Below are 23,359 nucleotides of genomic sequence, written 5' to 3' on the forward strand. Positions count from 1 at the left end.
ACGCAAAAATGAAAATGATCCAGTATCTGTTGGCCTACCTGCCTGTATACCTGTCTACCTGCACTCAATCACGAATGCTCTCATCCCCGCTGGGTCGGGGGAGGTGCAGTCGGTGGGAACAAAGGACTGGTGCTCGTCTTGTGGAGCCAAAGAGTTACATTTTCATAAGGGGCAAAAATCATGAAATTTAATTTTTTAAACGTATTCATTACTGCCTCTAGGTGTCTCTCACATCAAAACAATAACAAAAGATGTAGTTTGATGGCGTGGTAAAGTAGCGTGGGATCATGGGAGTTTTCACCATTGCAGATGATGCATGTGACTCAGGCAGTAATCGCCACTGACAGGTGACCAAATCAAATGCCTTGAATAAAACACAGATTTTTGGGGGTTTAAACATTGTTGGAAACATTTAACTACTCGAGAAAATATAAAAAATTTGGGAAAGGAAAGTCTTTTTAGACATCTTAATGCAGAAATGTTACATATTTAACCTTTAAATAAAAACTAGATGGTTGCCCCTCTGTCTCTCTCTGCATGTCACGCACAAGATGAATCAATGTTACGACTAAACCTCGACACGCACACATCCTCTCTCGTCCTTGGCTGTGAATCACACACACAAGTGGAGGTCAAGAGTTCAGAGGTCAAACGCCAGAGACCATGGTCACATCGGGGTCAAAGTGGCGGCTAATCAAATGAGACCAAACAGCGTGAAGAAGAGGGTTTGTTTGGTTATCAGATCTGTCCAGCTGTGTGCGTGTGTTCTACTTATCTGTGTGCACATGCTTGTGCTGTTCGAAAACAAATTATTGATTTAGTAACAGATCCGAAAGCTTTTGACATTGATCTCTTCCCCTCGTGAAATGGGTGAGACTGAGTAGGAAGGATTGAGGGGGACGTGAGCAAGGGAGCACCACCTCCACACCTCGTGCAATATTGAACAGTAACAGAACAATGAACCCCTCAGCTTATTGATTCAAAGTCCAATATGTTTAGAAGACAGATGTAAGAAAAGACACCTTAGGAAATCAGGATCTTTTTAGGAATATGTATTTCAAATTTCAAATTTGACATAAGACAAGATTTTTTATGAATTCTATGCATATTTTAGGGTGTTTTAGGGCTAAAAAGCCCCTCGTTTTATATGGTTAGGGTTAGGATGTTTGAAGGTAAAATTTCTGGGCAAGTTAATAGATCATTATATATTAAGGAGTTTTTACCACAATTAAAGGTGTTTTCAAGGGATAAAAAGCCTTTAAAATCTTCAAAATCTATAAAAAATATATGTGTCCTTTAATGTGTATCTTTAAAAGACCTGAATTAGTAATTATTTCAGGAGTTCACCCCAAACATAGATAAATGTACAAGTTAAGGGGTAAATAACACAATTGAACAAAACTATTCCTGAATTTTCAATTTGAAAAATGAATGGTTCTTGCAAGGTGTAAATAAAAAAGCTATAACTTTATCTCTCTAAGCTCAGTTTCAGAGCTTCTGGGATTATTTTAATTTTAATAATTGAAGACTTTCCTACTTTGAGCTACTTTTGATTTAATCCTGTTCTTTTTGTGTTATTTATTTTTCAGAGATGTTGTATTTAAGGACGACTAGTCGCAAGTTCAACATAAATGCGAGATACTGAGATTCTTTACAGGTACGGTTGTGAATGTCTAAAGATAATTGTCCTTTTTGCCTCACCATACGCAGGTCATTCTGGAGTCAGTGTTATCACCCCGCACAGATTATACCGAACCTGTGCACCAGTGGTCAAACACACACACTACGCCAACACATCACAATAATTACACCTCTGTCAAAGTGAAAATCATTTTAAAATAACACACTAACACCGTCAAGGCTTGTATGTGTCCAATAGAAAATAAATTACAGTGTGTAGTCAATGGAAAAGATAAGAGAAGTCAATGTGTGTGTGTGTGTGTGTGTGTGTGCGCTGCCTATTCTGTTAATGTTTCCATGGTACACTTCCTACAGCTAATTTGATGTGCTGTTCATGCCTTATGGCAAGGTTGTATTAAATTGTGCATATTATGCTCTTTAGCACAAACACACACAGGGTAACCTCAGCTCTTCTGATATTGAACTATATTACCGCCGTGTGGCTGACAGGCGTGTGCTGTACACTCAGGCTGCTCCGGCCCCTCGGGACACTTGTGAAGGTCACATTTAGCCAGCTGACATAACGCTCCTCTGCCTCCTCTGGATATAACAGGAGCAGAACGTCAGAGACGAGAAGGTGTTGATAACATGTTCGAGAAATTCACACCTTTGGCATGAACGCTGTCATTTGGGCAATTAACGGGTACATTACTGAGGGTACAAGGCAACACTCTGGGGCTGCAAATATTTTTATAACCAATCATTTTGTTTTTAATTAAATGAATTGTTCAGTCCATAAAATATTTAAGAAAACAATACAATCACTATAGAGCTGAAGTTGCCGTCTTCAGATGTTTTGTTTTGTCCAACAGGTAAAAAGATATACCTTTTACTATAATTTAAAACCAAGAAAGCAGAGCAACAAATCCTACATTGACATCTGCGAATTTTGGGAATTTTTTGAATGTTTCATAAATGTTTTTAGCTCTAAAACATTCATTTTTGAAAAATACAGTAGATCTTATTATAAAGTCGCTTCATCAGTCCTGTGTGGAAGACATCCTATCTATTCATCCACCTAGGGATGCAACTAATGACTACCGTAAAACTGCCCGTGCTTTTATTTGCATCAGTCACTGAAATCACCTTGCCTATATTTGGGACATATACTATTTACACACAACTGTTGCTCAGCAGAGATGGGAAATAGGCTACAAGTGTGTATTTTCACCAATAATACTAGTCAAAAAATTTGGCTTTTTTTCGTGACACTTCAAGAAAATCTGATTTCCGTTAAATGAACTGAATGGTTGAACTGTGGAGAATCTAGCAAATCTAACAATGTGTAGCATGTCCAAAGTGACAATTTATATTTGTGTGCACGATCTAAGCAGCTTAGAACCAACGTGGGCTTCAAGAGGTTTTATACATCCAGAGAACTTCTATAAAAAACCAGACCAGGTGACCAATTGAGACCTGCGTTTATTTATCAAAACATGACCCGGACAGTAAAGGGACAGGCGTCTATGGAACTAGGCATTTAATTGAAGTTTTACAGTTTACATTATCAATTAATCTGATGACAATTTTCTTTATAGATCAATTAATCATTTGGCCTATAAATGTCACAAAAATATAGTAAAACATTGCCCAATACAAAGACCAAGATCCTGTCTTCAAACATCTTGTTTTGTCCAAGCAACACTCCAAAAGTTACTCAGCTCTACATCCATTTACTAAAGAGTGTAATTGTACACCCTGACAGATAAATCCACAGTGTTTCTATCTGTGTATCCGGGATTGATTGGTAAGGATGTGGATTGAGACACAGAAACATGATTAAAAAAATATTATAAAAAATAAAATAAATATTAAAGGTCCAGTGTGTAATATTTCTGAGGATCTATCGTCAGAAATGCAATATAAGAGCCCGCAACTGTGTTTTCAGTCGTGTGTAAAGGCCTTACATAATGTTGTGTTTTTATCACTTAGAATGAGACATTTATATCTACATAACCGCGGGCACCCCCTTCTATGGACGTCGCCACGTTGCATCGTCATGTTTCTACAGTAGCTGAAAACGGACAAACAGCGCTACAGAGCGCGTTTCGTCACTACGTTCTTCTTGTTCTACTTCTGGTAGATTTCAGGCTGTGCAGACACTCATCACTATGTTGAATACGTACATTAGAAGAAGAAGTAATAGTAATAATATACAGCAGGGGTACCTTGACATAACTTTCTTTTTTCTCTCTTCAACAAATGGATCACAGCATGTGCTTCACTGTTTTTGTGTCGGTGTTTGATCCTCAACCATCAACCTACGGACGCTTTTGCATTTCCCCAGTCTTGTCACTAGAAGCCACTAAATCTTACACACTGAACCTTTAATGCAAATTATGGTAAGTATTAAAAAGTAAATCTTCCCCAGTAAATTCTCTGTAATCATTGTACATGATGAGAAAGAGCTGATCTCAGTCTCTCTGCAGACCTGAACATGTAAAAGCTGCACATTTGATTATTTATTTCGGTCAGATTATTCTCCCTTCAGTTATGCAGCTTTTGAAGAGTTTCACTTAAAACCATGAATATGTAATTTCGTTTTGGGGTTAAAGATAAGCTGGAACATACAAGAGAGAATTAACCCTATCTGATTGTGAAACTGCTGAGTGCTGTGCTCATTAATCCTTTGGTTCTTGCGTACTGTGGCATGCTCGGCTTCAACATCTTCCCATTAGGATGAAGAATAAACAGGCTCATGTAGGCAGGATGATGATTTTTTGTTAGTATTGATACTCCTTGGCGATGCTAGCCCCCTGAGCTCCAACAGACAGTTGGTGGCACATATGCACAGTGAAGTTGGCATGCGTGGCAGGCTGGCACGGAGTCATTGGGGGCCCTGCCAAACAGATGAGCCCGTAATTGTGTTTGGTTTAATGTTGATAAGGGCCTGCATTGGGTTTTTACACATTGGTTGACTTTGATAGTCTGTCAGCTTTTTTGTTTTTTCCTCTTCTATTTATTTTTTTTACACTGGAGTGACAAAGTAGGAAGTTATTTTGGGTGTCCCTGGTTTCAGGAGGAAAAGTCCCATTAATTTTCCCATCGACAATGTTAATAATAATATAATAATAAACTTTATTTATACAGCACTTATCAAAATAAAGTTACAAGACCCGCCCTAGATTTCAAACATTACAAGATCAAGCAATTTAAATTATGAGCATCATACAGTTAAAAACAATTTGGAAATAGAAAATGCAATGGAAATTAAATTTTTAAGATTTTCAAAAGTGATTTAAAGATGTCACTGATCCTTCAAGTCTCAGGTCACCTTTGGACTTGAGCCTGGACTTAGGAATAGCCGACACAGACCTGCCCGAGGATCTGAGGCTGCGTTCTGGCTCAAAGGGGAAAGACGATAGTTAAGAGATGGTTTGGTAAAAGCAGAGCACTGGTGTCTCACAGAAGTAGCTCTTCTGCAGCACACAAAGATTAATAATCTGTGTTGAATGTTCAAGCCTTCAGGTAAGTTAGGCTAACTGCACCTCCCACACATCTAATCACCAAGCTTAAAATTCTGTGTGATGTCCCGATAATACATTTTGTCGATATTGGTCAACTTTGAAGTGTTATTATTTTTGGGCTTTTGTCTTTATTTGACAGGAACATCTGAAGAGAGAGACAGGAAATGTGCGAGAGAGAGAGAGAGACAGGATGCCGCAAAGGGCCGCGGGTTGAAATTGAACCCGGGTCGTTCTTCGTCTTCATACGTATTCAATGTAGTGATGAAACGCGCTCTGTAGAGCAGTTTGTCCGTTTAGGGTACTGTAGAAACATGGCGTAGAAACATGGCAAATTCCATGTAAGAGGACCCGCTGTGTTTGTAAATAGAAATGTCTCATTCTAAGGTAATAAAAACATAACAATAACAAGTTCATTATGTAAGGTCTTTATACTCCACTGAAAACATAGTTATGGATATTATATTGTATTTCTGTCAATAAATCCTCCTAAATATTACACACTGGACCTTTAAACCTGGTGGCTGTAACGTAAACTTATGTACGTAAAATGGTGAAGGGTTTTGTGTTTTATGTTAAGTGACACTCAGAATGTATGAAATAAACATTTTAAGCAGGGAAACAGATTAGCAGCCAAACACCAGCAGCCCCTCTCACTTCTCACCAAAGGCAACTAGATTTTTGTTTTAATGCAAAAACAAAATAAGGACCATCTACCTTGGGGAGCAACTAAGCCCACTATCCACAAATTTTAAATTTCATGTATCAACAGACTTTCCTCTCCTCAGACCCTTTTTGCTCTGTAATAAAAGAAATCAACCACACACACATGCACACAAGTCATTTGAGCTTACAAACCCTGAGAACAATTCACCAAAAGAAAAGATAATCCATGATTTTTGATCCATTGTTGTCATGGTGACAGGTCACACCACTCAGCCACTGCAACAAGTGAGTTCAGTTACAGGGCGACGTGAAAAGGCCATCCACACTAACATGGACGCGATCAGTAGATTTATCTGGTTTTAGTTGTGGAACATGAGCAACATGAGGGAGCAAAAAATACAGAAGAGGAAACATGGATGCCAGAATTTAAAAAAAAAGATGACTCATTCAAAAGACTTTGAATTAAAACTGCAGCTAGATTCAATGGTATCCCAAGGTTTCCCTTCTAATACAATGTGACAGCGACTCATCTTTCTATCAAGAAAAATATGTTTCTGTGTGTTCTGGATCTGTGATCTCCTCCTAGCTGTTAATGATGGGCACAAATCTCAAGAAAGCACCTTAAAGGATAAGGCTGGGGATATTTTATATGTTTCTGATTGTCAAGAAATGAACTGATCCTACTAACATGTACCGTCAATATATCCAAAGCCTGATGAATCTTATTTCTCTGTGCCATACAGCAAGCTTCATTGTTGGGCCAGCTCGTTCTCATTCCAAAGGGTGTTGACAAATTGTCCGGATATAACGCCCTGGGATGAGAACAGGTTGGTTGGCCAATGAGTCTAAGAGTCTACAGCCACGCTAGCTGCTCTGTGAAGCTGTACTTTGAGCTAAATTGTATTCTCAACATGCAAACATACTCTCAATGAGAATGCTAACATACTCATGTTTAACACGTGTCATCTTTGTCATGTGAACATTTGCTAAATTAATGAACTCTATGTGCAATAATGAGACAAACCGTGCAACAATGCCTTCATGTTTTTTAAAATGCTGTGTAAATAAAATAAAATATCTATTGTTTGGGATGATTGTGCATGAGTGCATGTTTGAGTATTTATATGTGTATTTATATACTGTACTTTAACTTATATTCAGGCATGACACAGCAAATTTGAGCTAAAATTGTATTCTCTGCATGCAAACAAACTCTCAATGAGAATGCTAACATAATGCTAATCTAAGATGGTCAACATTCAACCTGCATCAGCATTACAGCCAAGGAATACCTAAGAGTTACTCAACTGCACTACTTTCTTAAAAAGTGCATTTTACAGAGCTTTCAATCTTCTTATTAATTACTGCTGATTACCTCTTAATCAGTCTGAATGATCACAGTCCTAATGTACTGTTCTCCTGTCTTACAGAATTAGAGAGGGCTAAAAAGCCAGCACTTTAATCTTCATGTTTTTACACCATCATGATGAGATGAGGAGTCCAGCTGATGACTAACAAGATTGGCTGACTGATCTGATTTATTCTGCTATGTAATTATTTTAAGTGTACCTCATAAAAAGGAGGCTGTACAGCCCGGATATGAACCCTGCTTGTATTACACACCCTCCTGTCACATTCACAAAAAGTGCTCTCTTTGAAGCTGAAACTGAACCCCGCCCGCCTCCACAGACATCACAGGAGTCACAAACATGTGATTGTTCATTAAACTCAACCCCTGTCTGGAAATAGTCAAGATACACCCAGTTATTAGGGAGTCATTCTCCCTCCTGGTTATCTTTCTTCTTTATGCTTTCTTTTTTCAGCTCCACTATTCCGAGGCTGCTCTGTTTCATACAGTCAGAGGTAACCAGGAAATCCCAAGATCTATGACAAGGATGACATTTCCCAAAGCAAAGCATGGAGCTACAGCATGTGCAGTCATGAGTCAGTGAAAGCAACTTTTTAGGGACAGCAATGTCAGTCCACCACTTTGTTCCAGACTAAAATGTCAACAACTATTGGATGGATTGCCATGAAATTTTCTACTGATATTCACAATCCCTGAAGGATTAATCGTTGTTCTACTGAAATTACTCATGTCTTTTCATCAAGCACCCAGGAGGTTTAACAGACATTCATAGCACCCAGGGGATGAATCCTACTGACTTTTCCTCTTGCTCCTCCTACAGTAGCGTCATCATCAGGTCAAAATTTTAATGTGTCCAAAACTTTGATTAATGGCCAAATTCCTGCAAACATTCAGCCTCAGCTGTACTTTGTGTTCAATGCTAATTATCAACTGTTAGCATGCTAACACAGCTCCCTTTCTTTTGCTCACATGAACGCATATGCGCGTGCACAATCCTGGTGACTGTTTCACGCCATTCCACTGACTGATAAGCAACGGTAACACACAATGCACCAACAAAAGGCAGTAGTGGAAGAAGTTCAACTTTAGAAAAATCGAGCTTTGCAAATGTTTTATGCTCTGTTAAATTTGCATAATGTGTTTGCGTGAGTAGAAACTGAACTCCACAGGGTACCTGTTGGTATTATGAGCATGTGAGCATAATGATGCTGTTAGCATTTGGCTCAAAGCACTGCTGTTTTTAAGTATGTCCCCACAGAGCCACTAGCTTGGCAATATGCTCTTATTTGTAGGTAAAAGCAGGTAAAAGAAAGTAAGTGCACCCAAAATATTGTTAATAATCCCTAATTGCACAGGAAAGGAGTTTCATCAGTTTTTTTCAAATCTGTCTGATTTTCAGACTGCTTGTGTTTCTTGCCCCTTGGTTTTGATAACTGATGAAATTACATCCAAAATCTGTGCTTGAAGTGGGAAAAAATAAGTGCCCAATAGAAAGGTGGAAAGGCTCTCAGGAGGAGACGGCCAGAAGCAGCACATACTGGCACAATGGCATCCTGGCTCTGCCTACCATCCATTAGTTTAATGTTATAACATTAACTAAAAAGCATAATGTTAGTATAATATAATATATATACACACACACACACAAACACACACAGGTGCTGGTCATATAATTAGAATATCATCAAAAAGTTGATTTATTTCAGTAATTCCATTCCACAAAAAGTGAAAGTTGTATATTATATTCAGTCATTACACACAGACTGATATCTTTCAAATGTTTATTTCATTTAATTGTGATGATTAAAACTGACAACTAATGAAAATCCCAAATTCAGAATCTCCGAAAATTAGAATATTACTTAAGACCAATACAAAAAAAAGGATTTTTAGAAAAGTATGAACATGAAAAGTATGAGCATGTACAGCACTCAATACTTAGTTGGAGCCCCTTTTGCCTGAATTACGTGGCATGGAGTCGATCAGTCTGTGGCACTGCTCAGGTGTTATGAGAGCCCAGGTTGCTCTGATAGTGGCCTTCAGCTCTTCTGCATTGTTGGGTCTGGCGTATCGCATCTTCCTCTTCACAATACCCCATAGATTTTCTATAGGGTTAAGGTCAGGCCAGTTTGCTGGCCAATTAAGAACAGGGATACCATGGTCCTTAAACCAGGTACTGGTAGCTTTGGCACTGTGTGCAGGTGCCAAGTCCTGTTGGAAAATGAAATCTGCATCTCCATAAAGTTGGTCAGCAGCAGGAAGCATGAAGTGCTCTAAAACTTCCTGGTAGACGGCTGCGTTGACCTTGGACCTCAGAAAACACAGTGGACCAACAGCAGCAGATGACATGGCACCCCAAACCATCACTGACTGTGGAAACTTTACACTGGACTTCAAGCAACGTGGATTCTGTGCCTCTCCTCTCTTCCTCCAGACTCTGGGACCTTGATTTCCAAAGGAAATGCAAACAACTTTGGACCACTCAGCAGCAGTCCAGTCCTTTTTGTCTTTAGCCCAGGCGAGACGCTTCTGACGCTGTGTCTTGTTCAAGAGTGGCTTGACACAAGGAATGCGACAGCTGAAACCCATGTCTTGCATACGTCTGTGCGTGGTGGTTCTTGAAGCACTGACTCCAGCTGCAGTCCACTCTTTGTGAATCTCCCCCACATTTTTGAATGGGTTTTGTTTCACAATCCTCTCCAGGGTGCGGTTATCCCTATTGCTTGTACACTTTTTTCTACCACATCTTTTCCTTCCCTTTGCCTCTCTATTAATGTGCTTGGACACAGAGCTCTGTGAACAGCCAGCCTCTTTAGCAATGACCTTTTGTGTCTTGCCCTCCTTGTGCAAGGTGACAATGGTCGTCTTTTGGACAGCTGTCAAGTCAGCAGTCTTCCCCATGATTGTGTAGCCTACAGAACTAGACTGAGAGACCATTTAAAGTCCTTTGCAGGTGTTTTGAGTTAATTAGCTGATTAGAGTGTGGCACCAGGTGTCTTAAATATTGAACCTTTTCACAATATTCTAATTTTCTGAGCTACTGATTTTGGAGTTTTCATTTGTTGTCAGTTATAATCATCAAAATTAAATGAAATAAACATTTGAAATATATCAGTCTGTGTGGAATTAATGTTTTTGAATGGAATTGCTAAAATAAATCAACTTTTTGATGATATTCTAATTATATATACAGCACCTGTATATATAAGCTGAGATTCAACTGTTTCTCAATAAAACCGTTTTCTGACATTACACCACTGTGATTAGGTTTTGTTTCGTTCTGTTTAGGCACAAAAATATCTTGGTTAGGGCCAATGACTTTTTTATAATTTCATAAAATAGTATACCATGTAGGCTACTACTAGTCTAATATTAATTCCAGGTACACACTACAGCAGTTAAAGAAATACACAGCCAACATTTATAATATTTGTAGGTTTTCTTCCCTCATTAAATCCTTGTGCAAGAAAAATGGTCTACATGGTGGTTAGTCTCTGATTTATTAATGCTAACTCGTTATTAATCATATCTATTGTTGAAAAACTAAAAGTTAAACATTTAGAATGGTCGCTGTAGCATGATACTGGTGCAATGAAGTTATCAGGTCCCAAAGATGCTCTTATTCCTTGTATTCCCAACGTAATCCCTGGATACTGTCTCTTCTCCTTACTCTGTCTCCGCCGACAGAGAAAAGCAGGCAGGCAAAAACAAGAACAGGTGATCGTAACATAGTGCCCCCTGGGTAATGCAGTTTATGTATCGACCAAATAAAACCTGATTGGAAGAGGGCAGAAAAGATTACCGGCAGCTTGTGAGAAGTGCCAGTGTGCAAGAAAAAGTCACCAAAGAGTAAAATATGTACCAGTGAGTACCGGCCCACCTCAGGCACTGACAAAAATAAGACCCAGGCGGTAATAAACTGACATTACCCTTTAAAATCAGTCACGAGCTGCGAATGCTATGGCCAGTTGTTGTGCTTCTACTGGGTTTCCTGTCAGAAAAAAGAGCGGAGACCTAAATCTTTATCCTGTGACATTAATTTTCCCTCCTTCACATAGCAGTCACACCACGCCATGTTCAAGTCCAGCCAACTCACTGTTTCATTATCTCCCACTGCTGTTATCTTTCTCCTTCCTCTGCAATTCTCCTTGCTCAGACAGCCGAGGCACCCGGCTGTGAGCAAGAGAGATGAACACAGAGGGAGGATAAAGAACGGGTAAAAAAGATCCCAGTAGCTCAGGATGGTTGCTGAGACAGCAGAGTTTGGCCGAGTCTGGCTGTGTCTGAACAGATGTCTTACAGCAGTGTATGAACCAACACTGCAAGCAGAGAAGTGGCAGCACATCTCACGATTAATACCAGACAATTAGGCCCACTCTTCTTCTTCTTCTAGGCAAAATCAGAACTCATTACGCTCTGCAGGCGAGAGGTAGTGTAAGTCTGGATGTGTGAGACAGAGCGAGCAGCAGGTTATTCACTGCTGATGTGCACTTTTCTCCAAACATGTTATCACATTAATTTACAGATGGGAAGCTGAGAAGTACATTCATTTTTTTTTTTTTTTTTTCCCCGCTGCTGCTAATGGGAGTGATAAGGTGTAGGAAAGGATGAAAACGAGAAAGAAAGAAAATGCAGACGTGATTATTTAAAGAAGCATCTTAAAGATCGACAGGTGGTCATTTACACTTCCACAAGGTGACAGAGCAGCTATTAAAGCAAACACTGTCTCCTTTCTTTGTAGGGCTGTGCAGCCTGGGTTGGATTACATGGACTGTGCAGGTTTGTGAGCTACAAAGCCTCATGTGATGTGGGGTCATGAGAGAACTGCTGCAACAAAAGGAAAGTTGTGTCTGAGCTCCTTGAGGTTGTGACCAAGCAGTTTCCCGGCAAGTTAGTGCTGCTCTCTAGTGGCTGCTGCAAAAATCAATGTTTCATCACATACGTTCACTTTCTCCAAGACACAGTATAGCAGGTTTGGTCAAGCTTTATTTTGTGGGTCCTTAATTTTCCAGGAAGTTTCCTGGATAGAAGTATGTTATTTGGAGCTAATTAGACGGTTTAATACAAGAAAAGTTATCTTCACACACACTATCTTTACACAGGTACTGATTCAAAAAAGACTGTCCTTAAAGGATCCACCTTAAATTATTAATTCCAACCAATAGCATAATTCATTCATTCATTTCCAGTTTGATTTACTCACTAAAATCTCTCTAAACAGAATATTTATAAGGTCCGGCGGCAAAACTCCAGAGGAGAAGAGAGAGGAGATCATAAAAAGTTTGACGTCGCTTTCTGTGACCATCTATGTTTGTTATTTATTCATTTTGACTACTGCGCAGGTACAAATATTTGTTTTCAACCTGCTCCATTTCACAAAATGTGTAATACTTTGTGAGATAACATATTTGGTGTCATGATAGTAGTATTGTCTCCTTTTTATTTTGAAAGTGTCTGCCTCTTTATGTCTTGTTCTTCTTTATTTCCTGTCCTAATGTGTCTGACCTGTGTTAATAACCCTGCCAGCTTGTGTATGTGTGTGTAGTCCATGTTCTTCCCTGCCTGTGTTTCTGCTTTTGACTATACGTTTGTTTGCAGTGGACTCGCATGCCATCCCAGCCTGGGTTTTAGCTTTTCTTTTGTCTGTGGACTCTTGGGAGTTTTGGCTTGTGCCTAGTTGGATTATTTGACTTTTGCTGTTCTTGGATTATTTGGAAACTTTCTCTCACCCACCATAAGTACATTTTGTGTTTCTATCAAAAAGCAGGCGGGGCCTCACACTCACTTGGAGCGTTTCAAGCTTCTGTTCCCCTTTCCCCTGACTGTTAAAGTAATAAATGAATATTTCAGCAAAAGATAATTGTCCAGAAGATCTGTCCCTGCACCTCAAATGACCATCTTCAAATTGCTTGATTTGTTACACCAACGGTTCAAAATGCCACAAAAGATTTAATTTACAATGTTTTAAACAAAAACACAACATTTAAGAACCTTGTACGAACCTTGCTCAAAAAACGAATTAGCGAAATACTTGCAGATTAATTTTCTATTGAGGGACTAATTGATTAATGGTCTTTGCAAAAATGTGTACGTCCAGTCAAAGGGTTCTGAGACAAACATAAAAATGAAATGGGTATGTTTGGGGGATGTCATTTCAGTTTCTCTGGATGAAAGCGTGAAAAAGCAACACAGATAACAGCGTTGTTTTGTGCACAGAAGGTCATTTAAGTGGAGCAAACAAAGTGAAATATCTCCCTGTTGAAGACTGACTCATTCACTCTCCTCACATGCTCTGCAGTAAGTCCTGGATTACCCTACTGACCCAGACTCAGTTCTCCATGACACAACTTTGGATATAGCAAGAACACAAGAGAGAACATTACGGTCACATCAACACAGTCCGGGGTCAAGTCATGGGACCGTAAATTTTGTCCGATGAGGGAGGAACCCAAACATGAGAAATTGAATCTACTCCATCTGTTAGATGCGACTATAATATCCTACCAAACTCTGTCATGTGGGGAACCTTCCTAAACAGGCCAAGTCCTACTTAAAGAAACGGGACTCTGTACTTTCTCTGCACGTATGTCGGTAATACTTTTGCAGCATGTGGTTGAAGAGTAGTTTCTAAATGACAGGGGAAGCCTGAGCGGCTCAGCGGCCTCCTGCGTAAACAGGCGTAGCTGGCTGCCATCTGGTTGGCTTCCACTTCAGAGCAAAGAGCCCGTCGAACGCTTACTGATGATCTGCACTGATTCCAGCTACAGCTCCCAGAGCAGAATATTTAGGATAAGATTAGGTTTTGAGGAAGCTGACCTGCACCCACTGGATTAAAGGAATAGTCCACCAAACTCCATGAAAACATATATTCTCACTTCTAAATGTGCAGCTCCTTACTCTAACTTTTCTGTTATTTATATCCTACACTTTGTTGTATCGTTCAGAAATGATGCTACAGGGCGTCCCCCAGTGTGTTGAACCATGACACTAAGGGGCTTACCGTTGTGTTACAAACTGACACCAAGGGGTCATGTCCATGCGTCCATATGTGGTGACTTTGGAGTGAGAACGGATAGCTACAAAAAATCAGGAAATAGTGAAAAGAGTGAAAAATTACAATTTCCAAAAGTCCAGGTTGACATCTTTGAATCAAACTATTTACATGGTTAGATATCGCTAGAAGTCGTTTATATTTTATGTCAGAACGGTTAAACAAATTCATCACAATGTAGCCAGTGAATGTGTCAATGTGTTTACATTTATTAATTATCTCTCTAAATAGTACTGTATATAGTATAGTTTATGGTTTTAATTACACCAGATCAGAGCTGTATTAAGTTACTGATGGAAACACAAACACGACTCCACAAGCGAGCCTTAAATAGTTCAGAAATATTTAAATTAGCATTAAAATTGTTTTGTCACTTTGTTTGTTAACTTTTCGTTACCCCACCAAACATTTCTAGTTGAGGATGTACTGTAAAAACTACAATATTTCTCACCAGCATCCTCATCTCAGTTGACATGTGAACACTTAAATCTTGCTCATCCTAAAACAGTGGTGCAGCTGCACAGCTGCCACAGTGGCTTCCTTCCTCTTTTCTGGGACACGAGAGGCCCAAACAGACGTCTTTATTTGTGAGAAAAGCAAAAGCTGTGAGAGAAGCAAAAGTTTCCCAGACTGCTCTGAGCTTAAGGATCTGAATAAATGCACCTGTATGGGTGGGGGAGGATGCTCTTTCAAATACCAAACAACTTCACAAAAACACACAGAGTGAGTGTGCGGATGACAGCAAACATTCATACACAAAATAGTCGGATCTGTAGAAGAAAACAAGTCAAAAGAAAGGCTTTCGCTCCTGCAGCAGTTTTACTTCTGTGATGTGATTCATTTGAATCACAAAGAAACAAAAGGGTTTCTCAAAGCTTTGCAGTGAATGCACCAACAAAAAGATAAAGCTGCACAAGAACGACAAGAAAACAACATTAAAATGCAAAGAAGTTGTGCTATTCTGTACTGTGCCGTTATCCAGATAAACGCACAAACAAATGCGACTTTTTGACCAGTTACACCCCTCTGTTCCCATGACCGAGTCGCGTTTATATTTGTGTATGTGTGTGATACAGTGAGTGTGTGTGTGTGTGTGTGTTTGAGCCTGTTGTGCCAACAGAAAAGTCGACGGCGGCAGCAATGGGACAAACTGGGGGAGGCAAACAGAAAAGAAGAAAAGAAAAGAGAAGTGAGCAAAGCCGACTGGGAGAAGGGCAGAAAGAGAGAATTCAAGCAGAAGTAAACGTCCCTCTCGGAGAGACTCTCTCTTATTGGTAGTTCATTAGTCTTGACCTTGCCTTTGACCCACGGCGAATGCAGCAGCAAGCCCACTGCTATGACACCGCCACTATACAAACCACACACACACACACACACACACACACACACAGAAAGGAATGCTGCTTCTGTTATTGTCTTTAAGTGCCAAACTCAGGCCAAGGCCTCGCCAGGGTTTGAAAAACAAAATAACAGCCGTGCAAAGCTCTCTCGCTCACACACACACAGACACACACATACACACCCAAACACCACTTCCGTCCATTCTCTCTCGCAGAGAAAGGAAGTGGAGTCGCGCTGGCCCGGCCCCAGTTGTCCAGACAGAGGTAGCCTGGCAAACCCAGTCTCTTGCCTCCCTACTTCCCCCCTCTGAATGGCTTTAAAAGCCCTCACCATCCTTCACTTCCTTCACCGCTCACTCTGTTGGTAGATGTAAAGAGCCACTTCAAGTACTTGATGCAGTTTCCAGCCATTCGCCTCTCTGGTAAATGTGAAACACTGCACATTTTAATAATACTCTCTCACACATCATTGAGACTGCCTCGTACCACTGGAAAATAAAACTATGAGAGCAATTAATGTAATGTCACAACTTCACAGGCAATAAGGGTAAAATTTAATTCAATATAAATATATCATATTTGCTTTCCATTTTCTTTTTCTACTGGAGGAGGATTCTGGTACAGCAGTAATTGACCAGAGACAAGTGAAAAAGGAGGAGTGGGAAATTTAAACATTTACATTTTATGCAAATGAGGGTATCCATTAGCCTGGGAACCAGACGGATCTGTCGAGCTCATGTGTCATTTGTTCTGGCAGATACGTCTGGCTCCATCCCATTCAGACAGATTTCCACCCAAAGTGATCTGGTCGGGCCAATCGCAACCGTTCATCTATAATGGGTTTGATACGATGAGTGACAGAGGAGCGTCACCGGTCCAGATTTGAAAAGTCACACGCTTCCCTTCTCTGATTGTTGGTCCTGTGTCCAGTATGCAGGTTCGCCCAGCAACACTCAGATCAAACTGTCAAACTAAGCAATGCTGATCAAATATCATTCAAGATTCTGTTACTGCATTGACTATTTCCTCAAATGTTTTTAGAAACACATTTTAATGTGTTGTTTAGCTGCAATTTTCATTAAAATTGCATTAAACACCGCCCAACTTGCGCTCAGTGCTACATCACGTTTCGTTGCTCTGATTGGTTGTAGGTCTATCCAGAGGCATTTTTGTCTGCGCCCGTTGATAACGCCGCTTGGAGCATGAAAATGAGAGGTTCCAGACTAATACACATTTGCAAATTACTCTGGCAATACATGGCTAGGTTTCCATAGTAATTTGAACCCGACCGATTTATCGTTTTGCAGAAATTATCGGCCGATATAAGCTACTTGCAGATATATCTGCATTTGTGTTTATAAAAGCCGATATGACTATTAAAAAAGAGAAAGACAGTCAGATCCTTCCCTCAGGTCACGAGTGTTGCCCACCAGAGGGCGCGCTGCAGCTCCTCTGTTGACAACACTGCAGCACCACAGAACAAAACATCAGCTGACCGCAGTCTACCGGAGCTCAGAGCCAAGTTTTGCATGCCAAAATAATGCTTTTAAACGCTATAATATCCTCCGTAGGGTCCATCAATGGTGAAAATGATTCGAAGTATATATTTTTTGAACGTTGAGAGTTGTTAATATTTTATTATACTTGGTAGAAGTAGCATTCATTAAGATTCAGCTAAAAGATGTGGTGATTACCGCGTTTGATCAATGAGCAAAGTGTCTGAAAAGGACGTTAAGAAGTGGATGCATAATTCGGCAGAACAGATGTTGTAGGCTACCTGCTAAGATTTGCATCTACCTCTTTGCTCAGCATAAATGAGCGTTACCATCCGCGATGTGCATGCAATTCTCGGCAGGCATGCAGGCAGATTGCGGCACCACACCAGCTCTGCCAGAGCTGAAGTGAGTAGCTCCTTTTAGCTCTCACACTCAGTGTTCTCAGTGAGTTGGTCTTTTGTCACGTCAATTACATGACTTAAAGAGCGATTACACTGTAGTGTCTCTAGTTACAGTCGGCGTGTCAGAAATTATTAAATGTGAGCTGAACAAGAATCTAACAGATAGTTCCAGGTCCTTGTTGTAGACAATCATGTAGTATTAGATTAATTCAAGGGCAGCGTTTCCTCTGTGTCACTGTATCATAGAGCCAGAAGTGTGTTAGGAAATCGTTTCTGCAGCGTTGAATAGAATTAACTGAGTGCAGGTGATAAACTCGATGTAGAAAGTAGTCATTGTGGCGGATTATACGTAAGGTAATAAAAAATATATATATATAATTATTTGCCTATGTAGGAGAGCCCTGTTTATCATTATTATGATAGCAATGACATGAGAGATAATATATGATATTATTATTTTTAGGAGTAGTACTAATATATTGGTATTTTTTATAGTTTCTGTTTCGCTGGCCTCCACAATACATACACTATTTAATGTTCATTAGTACTCTATCATTTATAATCAATTCAAAACTTTAATAGATTTTGTTGTACTTCTGTTCAAAATGCTATTTCTAACGAGTCAAGTTATTTTTAAACTGCATTATGTTTTGGTCTCTTGGTATAGTATCAACATAACAAATATTAGGGATAATCTTTGTTTATGTTATGCGAATATCGACCGATATATCGGCTATCGGATTTTAAAATCCTCTAATATCGAAATTGGTATAGGCTCTAATAGTAACTTGCCAAAACACTGAAACAGAATAAAGTTACAACCAAAAAGTGCTACTGAACTACTGTAGCTGGTGAGCTAACAGTTAAAACGCTAGCAAGACAGTAACGTACCGGGAAGGAGATGATGGTGAACATCAGCTCCTTCACCAAAAAGCCCCAGCAGAGGATGTACTTCCTGCAGCAGCTGAAGAAGTTCAACCTGCCAACGGCCATTATTCACTCTGCAGAGAAGGTGATTGGATCTGTACACCTTCAGGACTGTGAGGCGAGCAGGCTAAGATTGTTGCTGACACCTCCCATCCCGGTCACAAACAGTTCAGACACTCCCCTCTGGCAGGAGGCTGCGGTCCATCAAGACCAAAACCTCTTGCCACAAAGACAGCTTCTTCCCATCTGCAGCTGGCCTCATTAACAAGGCCTAGGTAATATGTCTGCACAGCCCTAAATCCGCAGAAATGCACATGTAAATATCTCCAACATTGTCCTTTTTCTACTCAAAGTTCTATTATTCTGTATAACTTTATATCTGTTTATTCAATATTTATATATTTTAAATTTTTTTATGTCAACTGAATGTTTGTCTTCCTGTAGCACCTTATCACCAAAGCAAATTCCTCGTGCGTGTGCTGTTCGCTACCCCTTGTCCCTAGGATAATTTCATTCAATGAAAAGTTACTGAAGATGGAAAAATCTCTCGCTCGGTCACTAATGGGGCAAAAAGTTTATTCAAGAGATGTATTTGTACCATCAACACCTGTCTCATAACTGTCATGAATGTAAATGAATGCGTCTTTTGTGGAGCAGTTTATACTCCAACAGAGGAGGTTATATAAAAGTCGATGTTGCATCAGAGCTCATGTTAAGATAGCTTCCTCCATTTTGGACCATTTTTCGAATGTGAATAGTTTGTCAAAGTTCACCAAAGTTGAAGTTGACGCAAAATATACGCTTCCTCCCCCCAGCAAATCTACTTAATGCAGCAATTTCCATTTAAATGAATTGGTTTTGCCATTTTAAATGCTGACAGGAACTTTATGTAGTTACATTTTATAATATCAGCACACAGCCGTTCCCTCACTCATGATTTTGTTTTAGCCACAATGCTTCTGGATTTGGTGTCATGATTATCTTTATTGATGCATTCAGCATGCCTTGCAAGTTTTCTTTATTTTGCACTATGGAACAAAACAACAATAGCTTACTTTTCGGTTATGGCAGCATGTGTCAGAACAGACTGGATATTTAATTTTTCCCATGTTTGAATGGTAGTTAAAATCTCAAACAAAATGCGACATCCCAAAGAAAGAAGTGGAGGAAGCAATGTCGGACAATGTTCTACACCGTAATTCAACCAGAAATAAACAGCTCTGTATCCGTTACTTGAGAAACTTCTATTGTCTCACAGTATATCTCTTTATATTGCCCAACCCTACATCTGAACTTTATTATCTGCCTTTCTCTAATGATTTACAGCTAGAGAAAGTACTAATGCATCATACACAGTCTGTCTCCTTGTTCAGCTCTCCATCATCTTCCTAATGCCAGCATATTTACAGGGATATCTCATTATGCTGAGTTATACGTGTGTGCTGTACGCTTGTCAAACAAAGAAAGACCATTCAGCACAAACTTAACATTACGCTATAAAAGCACAACATGTGGATTGCGGCATCCAAATGGCAGGCTTGTGTTCAGCTGCCGTACGCCAGTAATCAAAAGTACAGCAAAACAAGCTGTCTGACAGGATCTGGAGAAGGAAAGAGGGGAAATAAGGACTGTTTCTGAGCAGCCAATTAAAGTCTGTCAGGCACTAACTTGGCCAACAACAGGAAAAAAGCAAAGATTAAATCCAGCAAAAGGTGATCTAAGGTACTTGCAACTGTTGACCTGTGCATGAACTCCTGATAAACTGGAAGAAGATGTCACGGCTGAGTTTCCAAAGAGGGTACCATCCTTTTTGTAAGACTTTTTAATTAACTATATTTCCGCTGTTCCATATCTACATAAATATACCATTACTGAGATGATATTGAGAGGCAGGGAAGTGAAAAGCTCATCCATTTCTCATCCATATAACCTTCCACTTGTATCCACTCCTCTGCCACATAAAATCCATTCCCCACTCTTAGCTGCAGTATTTTCATTTGGAGTGTGTGATTGAGCGGCGAGGGGTCACCGAGGCTCAAACCTCTTACCTTGGGCCATTTGGGGTTGATGAGACGTGCTTTGATTGCGTCGTCCAGAGCGGTGCTGTACTGTCCCAGCCTGAGATAGGCTGCAGAGCGGTTACTGTACAGGATGCAGTTCTGGGGGTCGGCGGTCAGGGCCTCGCTGTAGAGACGCACCGCCAGAGTGTACTCGCCATGCTGGCAGGCCTGGTTACTGCGACGCACGCGCTCCAGGAATTCTCCTTTGCTCAGGCCGGGCGGGCTGGAGCCGGACGTTCGTTCAATCCTTTTCACCGCCACGGCCGAAGGGATCACAGGCGAGGAAGAGGAGGAGGATGAAGAGGGAGGGTTGGTGGTTCTGCTGGTGGAGCGAGAACCAAACAGGGAGAACTGAGGAGCAGAAGGGGAAGAGGGGAGGACAAGGAAAGAAGACAGTGGTTAATTATTTTTAATTAGAGCTAAAACATTTATCACATTAGTCCATCAACAGAAAACTATTTTGATAATTGGTTAATCATTCAGGCAGATTGATATCACGATGTTCTCAACCAACAAAGAAAGTTCAGAAACCTGGATCAGGTGTTTACATGCAACCGCATCCTGGTTTTTATCGGAGTAATCCAGGTAGGTTTCTCATGCGCCAAACATGACCAGGATACTGATGCTGTTTTAAAGCACTCAGATTTCTTAAACTCTCAAATTTCTTTATCGGTATGTGCCTCAAAACTCATGTATCGGTTGGGCTACACTGATTATTCTATAATTGAATAATGTCATTGAGAAAGCCCTATAAAGAGTGATTAAATCCTTTGCCCACAGTATTGTAGAAATAAAAATTAAGTTGAGAAAGACCGAGAGGAAATGTGCTTTTGGCTGCTGTTACATAAGTCATAAAAAACAACTTATTGCAAGCAGAACTCAACACAGTACGACGCCGAAACTGCAGCAGCCTCATTTGCATGATATGAAACTGTGTGGCTGGCAAATGGGACACCAAACTGCTGTGTGCACTTTTATTTTCTGCTCGGTGGTAATGGCTCGAATTCCTCAGAGAGAGACGCAGAGAAAGGAGGAAAGTCAGACTCAGAAAGTCAGAGGAGGCTTCTGTTCTTCTCATTCGCTTCTTTCACACCCGCCGAAACTTTGTGTAAAATGTGCTCCCTGAGGTTAGCTCTCTATAGCTTTAACATTGAAACACTGCGTCCCTCCCTGATTTGGTGCTTCCAAATTTGTCCTTTCACCAGCGCTTCCACCAAGGCCTTCATTATCTCCCTCTCTCTCTCTCTCTCTCACACACACACACACACACACACACACACAATTGTTGAGATACACGCTTAAAATATGCAGACTGGAGGGATTCCTGAAACTTGCAAATGCATCACCCAACGGCTTTGAGCGAGAGGCAAGGAGAGGCAGAAAGTTGTTTGGAAATGCACTGATGATTCACAAAATTCAAAAAACTGCAAGAAAACTTTAGGCGAGCAAAAAAAAAAAAAATGTTCTGCAGCCTCAGACATGTCACATGAGAACTAACGCAGACTATCAAGTACCTACTCTGAAAGTTTAGTCCTCCTTTAATTAACGCTGAAAAGCTAGATATAGATGTAGCTCTTGCTAACATCAAAGTCCTCTGCTTTGCTAGAGTTTGCTTAAACTTCCTCATCTCCTTAGAGAAAAAACAGCATTAAAATAATTGTGTCTTATCGTGTAGTTGCAGTGAAACTGAACCATACACTGAAATATATTCGTTTAAATGCTGTTGAAACAGTAAATGCCACCTAAAAACTTCTGGACTAGTATGGGACAGCAAGGTGAGAGACGACCTGGTCACCGCTAAGTCCCCTTTCAAGATGTTTCTCAGACCAAACGAACAGGCCCCCTCCTGTAGGGGTCAGGGGGTTGACCTGGAGGGGATCTGACCTGCAACGGGGCAGCAACCTCCATGCGAGTGTGGAGGCAGACGAAATCAGGAGAAAGCAAACAAGGATAAAGGAGGGTGTGGAAAAGGAAAAACATAAAAATAAATAAAGCCAAAACAGATAAATAAAACGGATTAATAAATCAAACTCTATCCTGACCAAGCTGATGTGACTCGTCCCTGTTCAACCCCAACACCTCTTCGTCCTCGGGGCCCCACCAGAGATTCCCCTTTTTTTCATTATCTTTTTAAGTCTTTTGTTTCTCATTTCTCTTTTCTCTCTCTGCCCTTCCCCCTATATCTTTACACACTAAAAACTCCCATACACACATCCACTCATGTGCGAAGTAGAATAAGAAAATCTATTTATTCAAGTTTACTCGGGTATCTTCAGGTAATTACTTCAACTTACCTGTATGTCTTCCTGTTAATCACTTGTCACAAAACAATAAATGGGTCCTCGACTTCAGGCAGAATTAGACAAAGGTAGACGTCTGATTTTCAGTCGGTCAATTTCGTCAGCCGACAAATGCAGCAAGCTAGCCATTGAACAGATACCAGTTCCATTGGACTAATCAATCAATCAATCGTTTATCTAGTTAGCTGTTTATTATTCTATCTTTAAATAATATTTTCTGCAAGTTTCAGTTAAATGGAGTGAAGTTGAAACGATACACGTTACTATTTTGATTATCAGTTGATGTTTAAAGCTTTGGGTAGGCAATGTTGGAGAAACTAGCAAGAGAAGTATCCAATCAAAAAAATTTTACTCCCACCCTTCAGGCCTCCCTCTAAAGCTTCTCCCCCAACACATGTTTAAGCACAGTGAGTGCACGACAACTGTGTTATTTAAAAAATGAAAAATTGATATTATTTTAATATTACACATACAGTAATGTCGTGTAAATAAGTCACCAGCTCCTAAATAACTTCTGTTTCTTTCTGTTCAACATAGTCGGTGGTGCTAATGCACCTTAATGCTGGTTGCCATCCGCCATAAAATACAAAAAAGCAGAAGAAGAA

General features: G+C 40.2%; 1 protein-coding gene across 2 annotated transcripts in view; it reads right to left on the reverse strand.

Annotated features, from left to right (window-relative positions):
* Positions 1-23,359, reverse strand: part of ttc28 (tetratricopeptide repeat domain 28) — a 165,139-nt gene that overhangs the window by 133,553 nt on the left and 8,227 nt on the right. For both annotated transcript variants that reach the window (XM_038733108.1, XM_038733107.1), the window contains exon 2: positions 20,443-20,805. In XM_038733108.1, the coding sequence (XP_038589036.1) occupies positions 20,443-20,805 (363 nt within the window). The remainder of the gene's footprint in view (positions 1-20,442; positions 20,806-23,359) is intronic.

The sequence above is a fragment of the Micropterus salmoides genome, unplaced genomic scaffold (assembly GCF_014851395.1).
Source record: "Micropterus salmoides isolate LMB-PRFRI ecotype aquatic unplaced genomic scaffold, ASM1485139v1 Ms_hic_scaffold_20, whole genome shotgun sequence".
In the NCBI taxonomy this organism is placed as follows: Eukaryota; Metazoa; Chordata; class Actinopteri; order Centrarchiformes; family Centrarchidae; genus Micropterus; species Micropterus salmoides.